The 15,789-nt window shown below is 37.9% G+C and overlaps 1 protein-coding gene across 2 annotated transcripts in view; it reads right to left on the bottom strand.

Moving 5' to 3' along the window:
* The window catches only part of LOC124776919 (exocyst complex component 7), a 130,086-nt gene that overhangs the window by 42,632 nt on the left and 71,665 nt on the right, over nt 1–15,789 (bottom strand). For both annotated transcript variants that reach the window (XM_047252132.1, XM_047252131.1), the window contains exon 8: nt 4,376–4,560. In XM_047252132.1, coding sequence (XP_047108088.1) covers nt 4,376–4,560 — 185 coding nt within the window. The remainder of the gene's footprint in view (nt 1–4,375; nt 4,561–15,789) is intronic.

Raw genomic sequence — 15,789 nt, 5'->3', positions numbered from 1 at the left:
GGAAATGGAAGAGGATGTAGATGAAGACGAAATGGGAGAGACAATACTGTGTGAAGAGTTTGACAAAGCACTGAAAAACCTAAGTTGAAACAAGGCCTCATGAGTAGACAACTGTCCATTAGAACTACTGACAGCCTTGGGAGAGCCAGTCCTGACAAAACTCTACCATCTGGTGAGCAAGATGTATGAGACAGGCGAAATACCCTCAGACTTCAAGAAAAATATAATAATTCAAATCCCAAAGAAATCAGGTGTTGACAGATGTGAAAAGTACCAAACAATCAGTTTAATAAGCCACAGCTGCAAAATACTAATGCAAATTCTTTACAGACGAATGGAAAAACTAATAGAAGCCAACCTTGGGGAAGATCAGTTTGGATTCCATAGAAATATTGGAACACGTGAGGCAATATTGACCTTACGACTTATCTTAGAAGAAAGGTTAAGGAAAGGCAAACCTACATTTCTAGCATTTGTAGACTTAGAGAAAGCGTTTGACAATGTTGACTGGAATACTCTCTTTCAAATTCTAAACATGGCAGGGGTAAAATACAGGGAGTGAAAGACTATTTACAATATGTACAGAAACCAGATGGCAGTTATAAGAGTCGAGGGACATGAAAGGGAAGCAGTGGTTGGGAAGGGAGTGAGACAGGGTTGTAGCCTCTCTCCGATGTTATTCAATCTGTATATTGAGCAAGCAGTAAAGGAAACAAAAGAAAAATTTGGAGTAGGTATTAAAATCCATGGAGAAGAAATAAAAACTTTGAGGTTCGCCGATGACATTGTAATTCTGTCAGAGACAGCAAAGGACTTGGAAGAGCAGTTGAACGGAATGGATAGTGTCTTGAAAGGAGGATTTAAGATGAACATCAACAAAAGCAAAACGAGGATAATGGAATGTAGTCGAATTAAGTCGGGTGATGCTGAGGGTATTAGATTAGGAAGTGAGACACTTAAAGTAGTAAAGGAGTTTTGCTATTTGGGGAGCAAAATAACTGATGATGGTCGAAGTAGAGAGGATATAAAATGTAGACTGGCAATGGCAAGGAAAGCGTTTCTGAAGAAGAGAAATTTGTTAACATCGAGTATAGATTTAAGTGTCAGGAAGTCGTTTCTCAAAGTATTTGTATGGAGTGTAGCCATGTATGGAAGTGAAACATGGACGATAAATAGTTTTCGAAATGTGGTGCTACAGAAGAATGCTGAAGATTAGATGGGTAGATCACATAACTAATGAGGAGGTATTGAATAGAATTGGGGAAAAGAGGAATTTGTGGCACAACTTGACTAGAAGAAGGGATCGATTGGTAGGACCTGTTCTGAGGCATCAAGGGATCACCAATTTAGTATTGGAGGGCAGTGTGGAGGGTAAAAATCATAGAGGGAGACCAAGAGATGAATATACGAAGCAGATTCAGAAGGATGTAGGTTGCAGTAAGTACTGGGAGATGAAGGAGCTTGCACAGGATAGAGTAGCATGGAGAGCTGCATCAAACCAGTCTCAGGACTGAAGACCACAACAACTACAACAACAACTCTAAAGATGTTGCCCAGGAGACACCTGAATAATAAAATTTTCCCATTTGCACTAACATTTATTTTTCTTGCCTACTAGACTTTTGTGTGCTTAAAATACATAAATGTGTTAGTCATATTCTGACTGATAGTGAATGAAAAAAAATGACTATCACACATGCACGTTCAAGGATGAAACAGACATGCACGTTCAAGGGACATGAACGTTCAAAGAAGAAACAGAAACAGATTAAAATATAGGGTGTTACACATATGACACAAGTCTCATCTCCAGTGCTATGCTACATGTAATACCAAAGAGACAGGCTCTAATTACCACATATTCTCCAGTTTGTTCTTCGGACAGTCACAAGGGCATTTTGATTTTAGTTTAACTAGAGTTGTTCCAAGCAGCTTAGGAAAGAAATCTGAGAAAATCATACTGCTTAACACTTAAGACTGGTACGTCAGTAGCATCTCTTACAGAGCCGTACGTAAACTCAAACTAAAACCTTCCACAGTAATTGTACTGCAACAAATGATATTGTTGCACAACATCAGTACTCAAACTGGCTATCACAATCTATGCATGGTGGATTGGTTGATTCTGAAATGCTGTTTTTTCCTGGTGAAGCACAGACGCATTTAACAGGATACTCAAACTCCCAGAAAAATTAATGCTAGAGTTCTAAAAATTCCCATCAATTAAGAACCCATGTATTATTTCAAAATAGGCCTGTGATGTGCAATTAGTACAATGCAAATTACTGGACCAATAATGTCCCATCACATCATAATTTCTGAAAGGTATATGAACAAGAGACTGCAAGCTGTTTTTCAGAGAACTAACAACTAACAAAAAGATTTACGGCTATAACATCTAGGAGCACACAATGTCACTGCATCTATATGACAGTACTAACTGCAGTGTGCAACACTGTCTGGGATCTTTAATATCTGCTACACAAAGTGATTGGCCCTCTGCCTTGTTGATACTCATAGCAAATGCAAGCTGCATGGGAAACTGCAATCACTTCACATCAAAGGGCATATTGAAATGACTGGGTATCAACGGAATGGGAGGAATGGATATGTCTTTGCCTGCAGCATACCATGTGATGGTGGTGGTCTCTATTACATCAGACAATGGGTTCTTCACAGCCAGTCTTGTTCCGTTGCAAATGTAACAATGGCATTTAATCAATAAATAAGAATTTGCAATTATATTTCTGTCAAATTCTCAGGCTTTTGCTTGTCCCAAGATCTAGTGACGCCTGATTGTACCATCTCCATAACAGGTATTGCCAACGTAATTTATTCTCACGATAGGAATTACAGATACTTTACCACAATATATTTTGTTTGTTAGACATTTAATTTTCATTAATTTTCTTCATTGTTTCATTTGAACACAGAAATTTGAAGTAAATCAGCCAAGAACTTTGAAGAAAATCGGTCAAAGTACTTTTCCAGATGTTTAATAACAAAATTTCTCCTTTTTTTTTTGGTAACAACCTTTCTCCTTTACATAATGTTATGCTGAGGTGATCTTCATCTTGTCTTAAAGGAAAAAAGTACAAAATTTTATCAAGATCAGAATACAACTGTAGATTTTTATAGATTACAGACAGACATTCTTCTGACAGAAACTACTAATAATGCTACTGCTGCACCAGTCGTTAAATGGCACAATGATTTTCTTGCGTTTCTTTCCAGTGATGGTCATAACTCATCTAATTCATCTAAAACGATTACACCGCATGTCACTGTCTGAACCATTTGTGACAACTGGAGTCGGCCTTCTAGGTAGTTGTTCCTGCATAGCGCCAAACTTAGCTTTGCCCTGTATTTGTTAGTGAAGGGTCAATATATTATAAGGCAGATTTAATCTTAAGCTTATACAATATTCCATCTCATCTCTAAGTATACAAGAAGCTATGCAGAATTTGCATTGCTATTCTCTTATCTAAAATCAAACTGTACCTTACAGCATGCTCGTACTCAGAAAGGCAAAAACCTATATTTTCATGTTGAGTTCTGAGAATTGTGTACCTACATTTTCATATGAAAAACTCTCCCATTGGTGAAGATTATGTTGAGGAGTATCTGAAGTCCTGGCTCCTGACAGGATACAAATTGATGACTTCCTGAGACTCAAAATATATTTATTCATCCAGTTACACACTGTATTCAAAAAATTCCACAGTGAAGAAAGCTTCCATAGACTGAGAATGAGTTAAATAATAGATGGACATAAGTAAGCATTGTAAATTACTTCTGTTATCTATAGTAACAACCAATTATGACTGGTGCAAGAAGATGTCTTATAGAGTAAAACTACCTTTTCACATACTCATGGACAACACTCTCTTAGACATTTCATTGTTCGTGGAAATGTCACAAAGTTTATAGTTATTTATGAACAAGTCATGCATGTAGGTTCAACATTAAACAGATATCTAATCTTAACTCACTCTAACTCTAAAGTTTACTGAAATATTCACATCACACACTTCTCTATAAAATACAGCTTCCATACACCAGTTGTTCTTGTATTACTTGTAGTACAAAAGAGAGAGAGAGAGAGAGAGAGAGAGAGAGAGAGAGAGAGAGAGAGAGAGAGAGAGAGAGAGTGTGTGTGTGTGTGTGTGTGTGTGTGTGTGTGTGTGTGTGTACACACATTCAGAGAATGTACCGATTACTGATGGATAATTTCATTGAGAAGCATGTTGAAATCACAAGAAGTAGTAGGATTCATTCCCAGTGTCTAAAAATGATAAATTTTTCTTCAATTTCATTTTAAACAATGCAATAAAAACTATTTGATCCCCTCTGGTGTACGCGAGAATAGACTTACTTCACCATCCTGTACAACCATATCCATGGCTTCCCGTATAACAATTTCAAACACTTGGTGTTGATGCTGCAGAGGTACAATACCAGCCATAAGAGCTCTCTCACCTTGCATTAGCCTCTGTAATGCAACTACACACACTAGATAATTTTCCATTTCTTGTTCATCCACAACATCTTCGCGTGATTCTGAAACAAGCATTTTATAATTACCACTTCAGTTACAATGTGTTACACACAGGGCCTTAAAGTAGAAACTGGCTAAATAATAAGTTTACTCCTAACTTGACAACTTTTATAACAGTACATATTGATCAGAGATTGACACACAAAGCACAGAGAGGTATATCATCATACTGAGTTGCAGAAGTAGTCTTTTGTCTGTGCCTGGTATTCATTTAGTTTTATAAACCTATGGTTCATTTATTCTCCATTCCTGCTAAGTTAAGCATGCCTATAGCATAGAAGAGCATAATAACAGACCAACAGTAACATACTGGCTCAGTTTATGGAGTTAAATATATCTAAATTCATAATTTATTATGGTATTTATTTGAATATTGTACAGCATCTCAAGGAAGTTTTTCAAGGAAACTAAAGATGCACATGATCCGAGTCACAAAATGGACTTTATACTGGAGAACAGCAACAAACTTTCAGCTGTTCTGAAAGCAGGGCAGAGAACTGCTAATGCTAGAGATATGACTATGCCTCTCTACCTCTGTGCCGCCTCCCCCCCCCCCCCCCCCCCTTGAGTTAGCAAGTATATTGGTAACTTACAAGGACACAGTAAGGCTAGCCAGTACTTGGTTAAAGGAGGTGAAATTCTGAAATGGCAAGTACTGCCAACAGAAACAATTAGAAGCACAAAAAATTATACCTAGCCTTTGGAACTTTTATGTTCCTTCCTTAGAGAGGGCAGAGGGACATATTGGGAAGGAGAGGCACATCACTCAGACCTCAAGCTGTGAGTTACCCACTTCTTGTTTATGAGTTAAGCGATCAGACATTGCTTAATCATCATCTTGCATATACTAACAAGCTGTTCCTACATACACACACTGAGTTCATACCTTGCATGTTCTATCTCCTGTCTTACTATAGCAGGACTTGTCTTCCTTAAAATTCTATCTACTGCAGCAGTTTAAATGAGGTGCTTGACTAAAACAAAGTAATGCTTTACCTCCTTGTCCTGTATCAATGCTAAAAAAACACAGAAGATGTGTTGGACTTTTCTGAAGTTGCTTACTGCACTTATGTCCTAACCATGGCAGAAAGTTGTATGACCTCCGAGTTTTTCATGTGGCATGCCTGAATAAAATTTTCTCATTATTTCAACTTGGTCTTCCCTTAATCGGGAAGGTAGGTTAGAAAACTTAAAAAGGGTAATGGATAGGTTGGAGTTAGATACAGAGAGGATTAATGAAATACAGTGGCAGGATGAACAGGATTTCTGGAGAGGTGAGTACACGGTTGTAAATACACAACCAAATAGGGGTAACGCAGGACTAAGTCTCCTAATGAATGAGAATAAAGGAATTTGTGTAACTTACAATGAATAGCATAGGGAATGCATTATTAGCCAGGTGGGCATGAAGCCAACACTCAACACAGTAGTACAAATTTATATGCCAACTAGATCCATAGATGAAGAGATTGGAAGAATATATGATGAGATAAAAGAAATTATTCAGATAGTTACCAGGCGAGTAAAACTCAGTTTTGACTGGGAACTGGAATTCAGTAGCAGAAAGAGGAAGAGGAGGTAAAATACTAGATAAATATGGACTGGGACTGAGGAATGAAAGAGGATACCATCTGGTAGAATTTTCCACAGATAATAATTTAATCATCAGCAACACCTGGTTTAAGAATCATGGAAAAGGGTTGTATACATGGAAGAGACATGGAGATACGAGGTGGTTTCAGATTATGGTAAGACAGATATATTGAACCAGATTTTAAACTGTAAGATTCATCAAGGGGCAGATGTGGACTCTGACTACAATTTATTGGTTTTGAACTGTAGGTTAAAACTGAAGAAGTTGCAATTAAGGATATGGGACCTGGATACACTGGAAGAATCAGAAGCTGTTGAGAGTTTCAGTGGGAGCATTAGGCAACAACTGACAAACAGGAGAGAGGAATACAGCAGCAGACAAATGGGTAGCTTTGAGATATGAAACAATGAAGGCAGTAGACGTTCAAATAGGAAAAATGAAAATGCCTAGTAGAAATCCTTGGTATCACACAAAATATTGAATTTAATTAATAAAAGGGGAAAACATAAAAACACATCAAATGAAGCAGGTGAAATGGAATACAGACACATCTAAAAATCGGATTGGCAGGAAGTGTGCAAAACTGCTAAGCAGGCATGGATAGAGGACAAATGTAAGCATAAAAAAGGATATATAACTAAGGAAAAGATAGTGACTGCCTTTAGAAAAGTTAAAGAGACATTTGGAGGAAAGAAAAGCAACTTAACAATAAAGATCTCAAATGGAAAGCGGGTACTACGCAAAGAATGGAAAGCTGAAAGACAGAGGGGCTATACAAAGGAAACAAACCTGAAGGCAATATTATATACAGACATAAGAATGTAGATGTAGATGAAGATGACTGTGAAAGAGCACTAAAAGACCTAAGATGAGACAAGGCCTACAGAGTAGATGACATTCCCTCAGAACTACTGATATCCTTGGGAGAGAAAACCATAACAGAACTACTTCACCGGGTGTGCAAGGTGTATCATCAGACTTTAAGAAGAATGTAATTATTATAATTCCAAATAAAGCACCCTGACCAAGCTATAAGTTCAACTAGTCATGACTGTAAAATACTAACATGAATAGTTTACAGAAGAAGGGGAAGACTGGTAGAAGCTGAGGGGGAGGAAGTGTAGGGGATAAAAATTGTAGAGGGAGGCTAAGAGATGAATACAGTAAGTAAGCTCAAAAGGATGTAAGTGGCAGTAGTTATTTGGAGATGATGAGGCTTGCACAGGATAGAGCAGCGGGGAGAGCTGCACCAAACTGGTCTTCAGACTGAAGATGACAACAAGAACGCTACCCACATTCTGTGTGGGCACCTGTGGCTGGAGTATTGCTAGCTGATCATGTGAATTTCCATAGTGGGCAAATATAAAGCCAACCAGAGGTAGTCTCTTCCTCAATTGCTGTTATCCGACTCGCCTCTGCCGGCAGACTAAAACTGCCCCAACTGTTTGCCAGGATCAAATGAGGGCTGATCAACAAATACTGTGACTAATTTTCTCACGTAGCTTCCACGATGGTTTCCTATCTGTACCATGAGTATTTGAAAAGAGTGGGCTTTTCTGTATTATGTCCATTGGTGGCAGCACTCTCGTATAGGTAGGTTGGTAGTAATGCTCTCTTTTGTAGCGTTCTTTGCATTACACATGCCAAAAAATGGAGGTGGCGAGAGAGGAGCAGTATGGTGCAATAAAATTCTGTGTTCATTTAAACTATATAGCCACTGAAACTTACGAAAAGCTGGAACAAGTGTACAGTGAAGATGCACTAACTCACACAACAGTATTAGGTGGTTAAAGGACTTCAAAGAATTGTCAATTGCCTGTTAATGGTGACCAAAGTGAACATCAACACAACTGCTGTGATTGTCCATGAGGATCAGTGGATAATGTTATGTAACCTCAGTGAAGTGTTGAATTCCTTAGAGAATTCCATATGACTATGTCTTTACAATTGTGCATGTTCATGTGCCGGTGCCAAAGTCATTGACTCCTGAACAAAAGTCTGTGCATTTGGAGGCAAGCCATGAGGTGCTGCATCTCTTTGCTGATGGAGGGGATATGTTTTAGGACTTGATTATCATGGTGACGGCTGCATCTTTGTGATCCTGAGCAAAAATGAGCCAGCATAATGTGGAAATTACTAGGTTCCCCAACACCAAGAGAGATGAAAGTTCTTCCATCTGCAGGAAAAGTGGCAATGATCACTGTTTTTAACTGTCTTGGAATGATTTACAAGTGTACAGTTCTCCCTCAATTGCTGTTACACAGCATATTATAGGTCAGCATTGGCTAAACTGAGGAAGCACATTTCAAAGAAATGACAAGAATCTTCTCGGATTGGGTGGCGATTTCATCACGGTAATGCGCGGCCTCACGTCACAAATCACGTCGTTCAGTTTCCGGCTCAATTCAACATTACATGTGTACCACTTCCAGCTTGTAGTTCCGATCTTGCAGCCTGTTATTTTTATTGTTGTCATCACTAAAGACAAAGCTTTGGGGCATTCAATTTGAGAACTCTGAAGTTGTGCTCAAGAAAAGTCAGGCGATTCTCAAGGACTTGACAAAGAATGACCTGCACCACATATTCAAGGACTGGCAGAGATGCTATAAAAAGTCCATTCATGTAGGAGGCGAGTACTTCGAAAAAATCATGTAAACATTGAAATGGATTAATAAACATCTGTGAAACAATTTCCATCTCTGTTATCAGACTTTGTATAAATCTTTGTGCCCAGTGCTTTGACTTAGGAATGTGTAGTTTCCAACTTAACCAGGCTTAATGAAACTTTCTTTAATATCAAACTTGCTACGTGTGTGCACAGCAACTTGGTAGGGCTTGGACTTTATTGGGAACTATTCCATATCTGTTTCAATATGCTTTACATAAAGTTCCGCCAGTAATAACTATTACTGTTTGGTTTCGTGGACTGAACTTTAATTTGTAGTTACACAAGTTTATTTGTGCTGAAAAAATTTTGTTGGCCCTAAAATAAGATTGATTGGTTGGTTGGTTGGTTGGTTGGTTGGTTTGTTTGAAAGGGGGGGGGGGGAGGGGAAGGGACAAAACTGCTCTAAAGTAAGGGTTACAATATTCACACTAACCAGTATTGCTGTTGTTGTGTGTGAATTAATATTGGAACACATGGTCAAAAGATAAGAATCACAAAGAGGACAATTTGAGCTATTTTATGACATCAGCAGCACACATGACCCCAGTTGTCTCACACTATGATAAATAAATAATGAAGGAAGACCCATTATTGTTCCATTACACAACATACATACATATATTAATACTTGTTCCATTGATCATGAATACGACCTTTCATAATTATGTGGAATTTGTCACTTTAACATAAGTTTTCTTTACACAAAATTATTATTATTATTTCTTTACTTTCTCAGACGTTAAGTCTGGTTAAAAATGGAAAGTGACGCGGACCTTGATCAAGCGGTATTCTGTATTTGCTAATATTGTACATCCGCTTGTGATGTGATCTACTGTTTGTAATTGTTGTTTGCAAAGTCTGCATTTATCTGTTGTGGTATTGGGATCTTTAATAATATGCTTGCTGTAATATCTGGTGTTTATTGTCTGATCCTGTATTGCAATCATGAATCCTTCCGTCTCACTGTATATATTGCCTTTTCTTAGCCATGTGTTGGATGCGTCTTGATCGATGTGTGGCTGTGTTAGACGATACGGGTGCTTGCCATGTAGTGTTTTCCTTTTCCAATTTACTTTCTTCGTATCTGTTGATGTTATGTGATCTAAAGAGTTGTAGAAGTGGTTATGAAGTTGCAGTGGTGTAGCCGATGTATTTATATGAGTGATTGCTTTGTGTATTTTGCTAGTTTCTGCTCGTTCTAGAAAGAATTTTCTTAAATTGTCTACCTGTCGATGAATCCCCTTCCTCCTTCCTTTCTGCTTAATGTGAATCTTTTTGTTGCTGAATGTATGTGATGTATTCTATATTTGTGGCATTGTGATCGTGTAAGTGTATTGAGTGCTTCTAGGTCTGTGTTACTCCATTTCACTACTCCAAATGAGTAGGTCAATATTGGTATAGCATAAGTATTTATAGCTTTTGTCTTGTTTCTTGCTGTCAGTTCTGTTTTCAGTATTTTTGTTAGTCTTTGTCTATATTTTTCTTTTAGTCCTTCTTTAATATTTGTATTATCTATTCCTATTTTTTGTCTGTATGCCATATATTTATAGGCATCTGTTTTTTCCATCGCTTCTATGCAGTCGCTGTGGTTATCCGATATGTAATCTTCTTGTTTAGTGCGTTTTCCCTTGACTATGCTATTTTTCTTACATTTGTCAGTTCCAAAAGCCATATTTATATCATTGCTGAATACTTCTGTTATCTTTAGTAATTGGTTGAGTTGTTGATTTGTTGCTGCCAGTAGTTTTAGATCATCCATGTATAGCAAATGTGTGATTTTGTGTGGGTATGTTCCAGTAATATTGTATCCATAATTTGTATTATTTAGCATTTTGGATAGTGGGTTCAGTGCAAGACAGAACCAGGAAGGACTTAATGAGTCTCCTTGGTATATTCCACGCTTAATCTGTATTGGCTGTGATGTGATATTATTTGAATTTGTTTGGATATTAAGTGTGGTTTTCCAATTTTTCATTACTATGTTTAGGAACTGTATCAATTTAGGATCTACTTTATATATTTCCAATATTTGTAGTAACCATGAGTGGGGTACACTATCAGAAGCTTTTTGATAATCAATGTATGCGTAGTGTAGCGACCTTTGTTTAGTTTTAGCTTGATATGTCACCTCTGCATCTATTATCAGTTGCTCTTTACACCCTCGTGCTCCTTTGCAACAGCATTTTTGTTCTTCATTTATAATTTTGTCCTGTGTTGTATGTGTCATTAATTTCTGTGTAATGACTGAAGTTAATATTTTGTATACTTTTGGTAGGCATGTTATGGGGCGATATTTAGCTGGGTTTGCTGTGTCTGCTCGATCTTTAGGTTTCAGATAAGTTATTCCATGTGTAAGTGTATCAGGGAATGTGTATGGGTCTGCAATGTAACTGTTAAATAATTTAGTTAGATGTGAATGTGTTGAGCTGAACTTCTTTAGCCAGAAATTTGCTATTTTATCTTTTCCAGGGGTTTTCCAATTGTGAGTAGAATTAATTGCTTGGGTGACTTCATGTTGCAAAATTATCACTTCAGGCATTTGTGGTATCATCTTGTATGTGTCTGTTTCTGCTTGTATCCACCGTGCATACCTATTATGTTGTACCGGGTTTGACCATATCTTGCTCCAGAAGTGTTCCATGTCTGTTATGTTTGGTGGATTGTCTATTTTAATGTGTGTGTTATCTATTGTCTGGTAAAATCTCTTTTGGTTTGTGTTGAATGTTTGGTTTTGTTTCCTTCTATTTTCACTTTTTTTGTATATTATTATTATTATTATTATTATTATTATTATTACTATTATTTTACACTTACTACTTCTTATGCAAAACTTCATCTATTGAGTAGGAGGAGTTGTCATTCAGAAATTCTTTTAATTTGTTTTTAAATGTGGGTTGGCTATCTGTCAGACTTAATGCTTTTTGGCAAATGCCCAAAGATTTTTGTGGCAGCATAATTTACCCCTTTCTGTGGCAAAGTCAGATTTAACCCAGAATAGCGAAGATCATCCTTCCTTCTAGTGTTGTAGCTATACACTTCGCTGTTATTTTTGAACTGGGATGGTTTGTTAATAACAAATTTCATAATTGAACATAAGTTTTGCGAAGGTACTGTGAACATCCCGAGTTCCTTAAATAAATGTCTACAAGGTGATCTTGGGTGGGCTCCAGCTATTATTCAGTACATGCTTTTGTGCAATGAATACTTTGTCTCTTAATGACGAATTACCCCAAAATAAGATACCATATGAAAGCAGTGAATGAAAACAGCCATAGTAGACTAATTTACTGATATGTTTATTGCTAAAATTTGCAACAGCCCTAATAGCATAAGTAATTGAACCTAACCGTTTCAGCAGATCATTGCTGTGTTTCTTTCAGTTCAATTTCACATCAATTCACACACCCAAATTTTGAATATTCTGCCTTAGCAACAGACTTCTGTTCATAGTCTGTATTTATCAATGGTGTTATGCCATTTACTGTGCAGAACTGTACACTGTCGTTTGTGAAAAGTGCAACAGCAAGAAGGAATTACCCGAATAGCGCCACACTTGGTGGAAGTGGTGATGGGTGTGCAGCCAGTGTATGATACGTTTTGCAGGCCGAGCAGAGCCCTCTCATGTTGGTCCGACAAGGTTGGTGTTGTGCTTAGTGTAGTCGGTGCAAAGCTGTCAAACAAGGTGGAAACAATAAAGTGAGTGCCAGTATGCACCGTCGACATCAAAGGGAGCTATATTGGCATGGGAGCAGTCATACAGTGACATTTCAGCTCGCACAGGGCATGTTGCTATGACAGCGATGTGTGTGTGGAAGCAATGAATAGAGGAAGGTCGTGTGCAGCAACGACTGGGAACTGGACCACGGAACATGACCACAGCACAGGATGAATGTCATCTTGTCCGCATGGCCATTATGGACCATACAGTGTCATCCACAGTGTTGGTTCGTCACTGGAGCACTGCAACAGGTGTGAACTTGTCTGCATCAACGGTTCATCGCCATCTACTGCAGGCTAGATTGGTTGCACATATGCCGTTATGTCAGCTTACATTGTCCAGAAACCACAAGCTCCTCAGACTGCAATAGGCATGTGAACACCGTCACTGGAGTGCTGAGTGGCAATATGTAATCTTTTCGGGTGAGTCCCGCTTCAACGCGTCCTACAGTGATGGTTGCATAAGTGTCCAGCAGTACAGTGGTGAGCGCAAACTGGAGGGCTGCACTGTGGAGCAGCATAGCGGACAAGCAGCAGGTGTGATGGTTTGGGGTGCTACTGGTTACAACAACCAATCTCACCTCGTACATATTGTGGGCACTTTGAACAGCAACTGGTACCTAACGGATGTTGTGGAGCCTGAGATATTCCCCTGCTTCAGGCATCTCCACAGGCCACATTTAAACATGATAATGCCCGGCCATATATTGTGAGGAATGGAAAGGCCTTCTTTGAAGAGCGACGGGTACCATTGCTTTCCTGGCCTGCATGTTCAACAGACATGTTGCCTATTGAACATGTCTAAGATATGGTTGGTCGGCACCTGGTGCCTCACGATCCCCCAGTAACTGGTGTCATGGATTTGTGGGCTCGGATACAAACTGCATGGAGGGAAATCCCTCAGAAACATATTAAAAACGTTATTGATTCAATGCTACAGAGTATAGTAGCTTTAATTGCAGAGCATGGTTGCTACATGACATACTGAATAGTAGGGCTCAAAGGACATGCAAAGATTTGAAAAGGTAATCACTTGTTACTTGTCTTGTACCTAACCTGTGGTATTAAATCAATTGAATTCATGCATATGTTTCCTTCTTGGTGTTGTGATTTCCACAAACAGTAGTGAGATTCTAGTAGTATTCAAAGAACTGTGACTGGCGCCCAAACAACAGGGAACTGACATGTATCAAGACTAGAAAATAGTGCATTTATAATGGCTAGGTACTAGCCGAAATCTGGATTTGCCAAAAAAACCTACAAAAAAGGACAACTGATTGCTGCGCTCTATAATTTATAAAAGTCATTAATATGTATCAATAACAATAAGGAACACAAGACTGAACCATGTGGGACACCATTCTTGATACCTCCCCAGTTAGAGGACTTTTGCAGACTACCTGTACTGTTAATTTCAACCTTCTGCATTCTTCCAGTTAAATATGAATTAAATCATTTGTGCACTTTCCTCACTCATACCACAATGCTTAAGCTTATCTCAAAGAATTTCATGATTCATACACTCAAAAGCCTTTGAGATATCACATAATATCCCAATGGGTGATGTTCAGTTATTCGATGCATTTAACATTTGATCAGTGAAAGCAAATCTAGTATTTTCTTTCTGAAAACCAAACTGACATTTAGTTAGTGCTTCATTTTTACAAATATGTGATACTACTCTTGAATATATTGTTTTTTCAATAATTTTGAATAAAGCTGTCAGAAGTGAGATTGGGTGGTAGTTGTTGGCATCAGACTTATCCCCTTTTTTATGCAATGGTTTAACAATAGCATATTTCAGTCTATAGGTAAAAATGCCCTGTTTCAGTGAGCTACTACATATGTGACTGAGAATCCTACTTATCTGTTGGAAATGCCATCAATTCCATGTATGCTTTTACTTTTGAGTGAATTTATTATTTTCCTGATTTCAGTAAGAGAGGTGGGTTGAATTTCAATTTTATCAAATTGCATAGGCATTGCCTCTTCCATATATTATCTTGCAATGAATAACTGGATCCTATTTTCTCTACAACAGTTAGAAAATGATTATTAAAAATGTTTTCTACTTCTGACTTCTTGTTAATAATCATTCCATTGAGTCTAATAGAAACACAGTCTTCCTGTGCTCTTGGTTGCCCTGTTTCCCTTTTAACAATATTCCAAATTGTTTTAATTTTATTGCTAGATGTGCTAATCTCAAACACAATGCACATATTTCTGGACTTTCAATAACTTTTCTTATTGCAGTGCAGTAGGTTTTTATAATGTTTCACTGATTCTGGATCATTACTCCTCTTACATATAGGCTACATTTCCCTTTTCTGTTTACAAGTAAGCCATGGCTTTTTAGATGGTTTCTTCCAATTATATTTCACTGTTTTCTAAAACTGACCAGCAATCACTGGTTACAGTAATAACTGCCACATATCTAGAGGTACGTATTTGGAGTAACCTAAAATGTTGTAACCAGTTATTACAGTCAAAACAGCAGATGCCACAGGGCTTCAACAGAAGATTCAAAAGAAAAAGTTATTCACCTATGAAATAAGTACAGTATAACCCCATTTTTACATTCCCAGAATTAATGTTTTCCTGCCATTTACAACATTTTTATCATTCCCATCAAATTTCCTAAGGCCACAATGTTAATTTGCACCTCATTTTGCATTGACGTATTTATATTGTATTTCAAATTTTCCTGTGATTTACACATTATGAACAAATGTTCATGGAGAAAAATAACAATGGCATTATGTTGGCCGTACAGTAGTGTTTACAAATATTACGTGGTTAAGTAAGAAGCCAGTAAAACTTAAATGGGAAATAGAAAAACTGAAAACTGAGGGAGTGGCAAAGCACTATGCTCATGAAAGAGACAACCTAACCAAAAATTTTCAAATGCTGGAGTAAATGAAGACTGGGATCAAATTAAATCCGGTATATACAAACAGAAAAGATAGTTGGAAGAACTGAACCCAAAAACAAGAGGACATAGATTACAGCAGATATTACTGAGCTTATAGTGGTGGTGGTTGTGGGGATGTTTAAGGGGGACTAAACAGCTAAGGTCATCAGTCCCCCATTCCAAAAACAGGCGAGACAGAAATGCACGACGCAGGTAAAACCCCAAGGGGAAGGAGACTCCCCCCCCCCAGGCCCTAAAAGAACACAAATGCGGTAACGAACACTACAGACACGAAGACACCAGACAAAAGGAAACAGAACAAAAGAAGTTGACCGGAGACT

Source organism: Schistocerca piceifrons, chromosome 2 (genome assembly GCF_021461385.2).
Source record: "Schistocerca piceifrons isolate TAMUIC-IGC-003096 chromosome 2, iqSchPice1.1, whole genome shotgun sequence".
Lineage (NCBI taxonomy): Eukaryota > Metazoa > Arthropoda > Insecta > Orthoptera > Acrididae > Schistocerca > Schistocerca piceifrons.
Note: the sequence above shows the minus strand (reverse complement) of the source record. Positions and strands in the feature narration are given on the sequence as shown.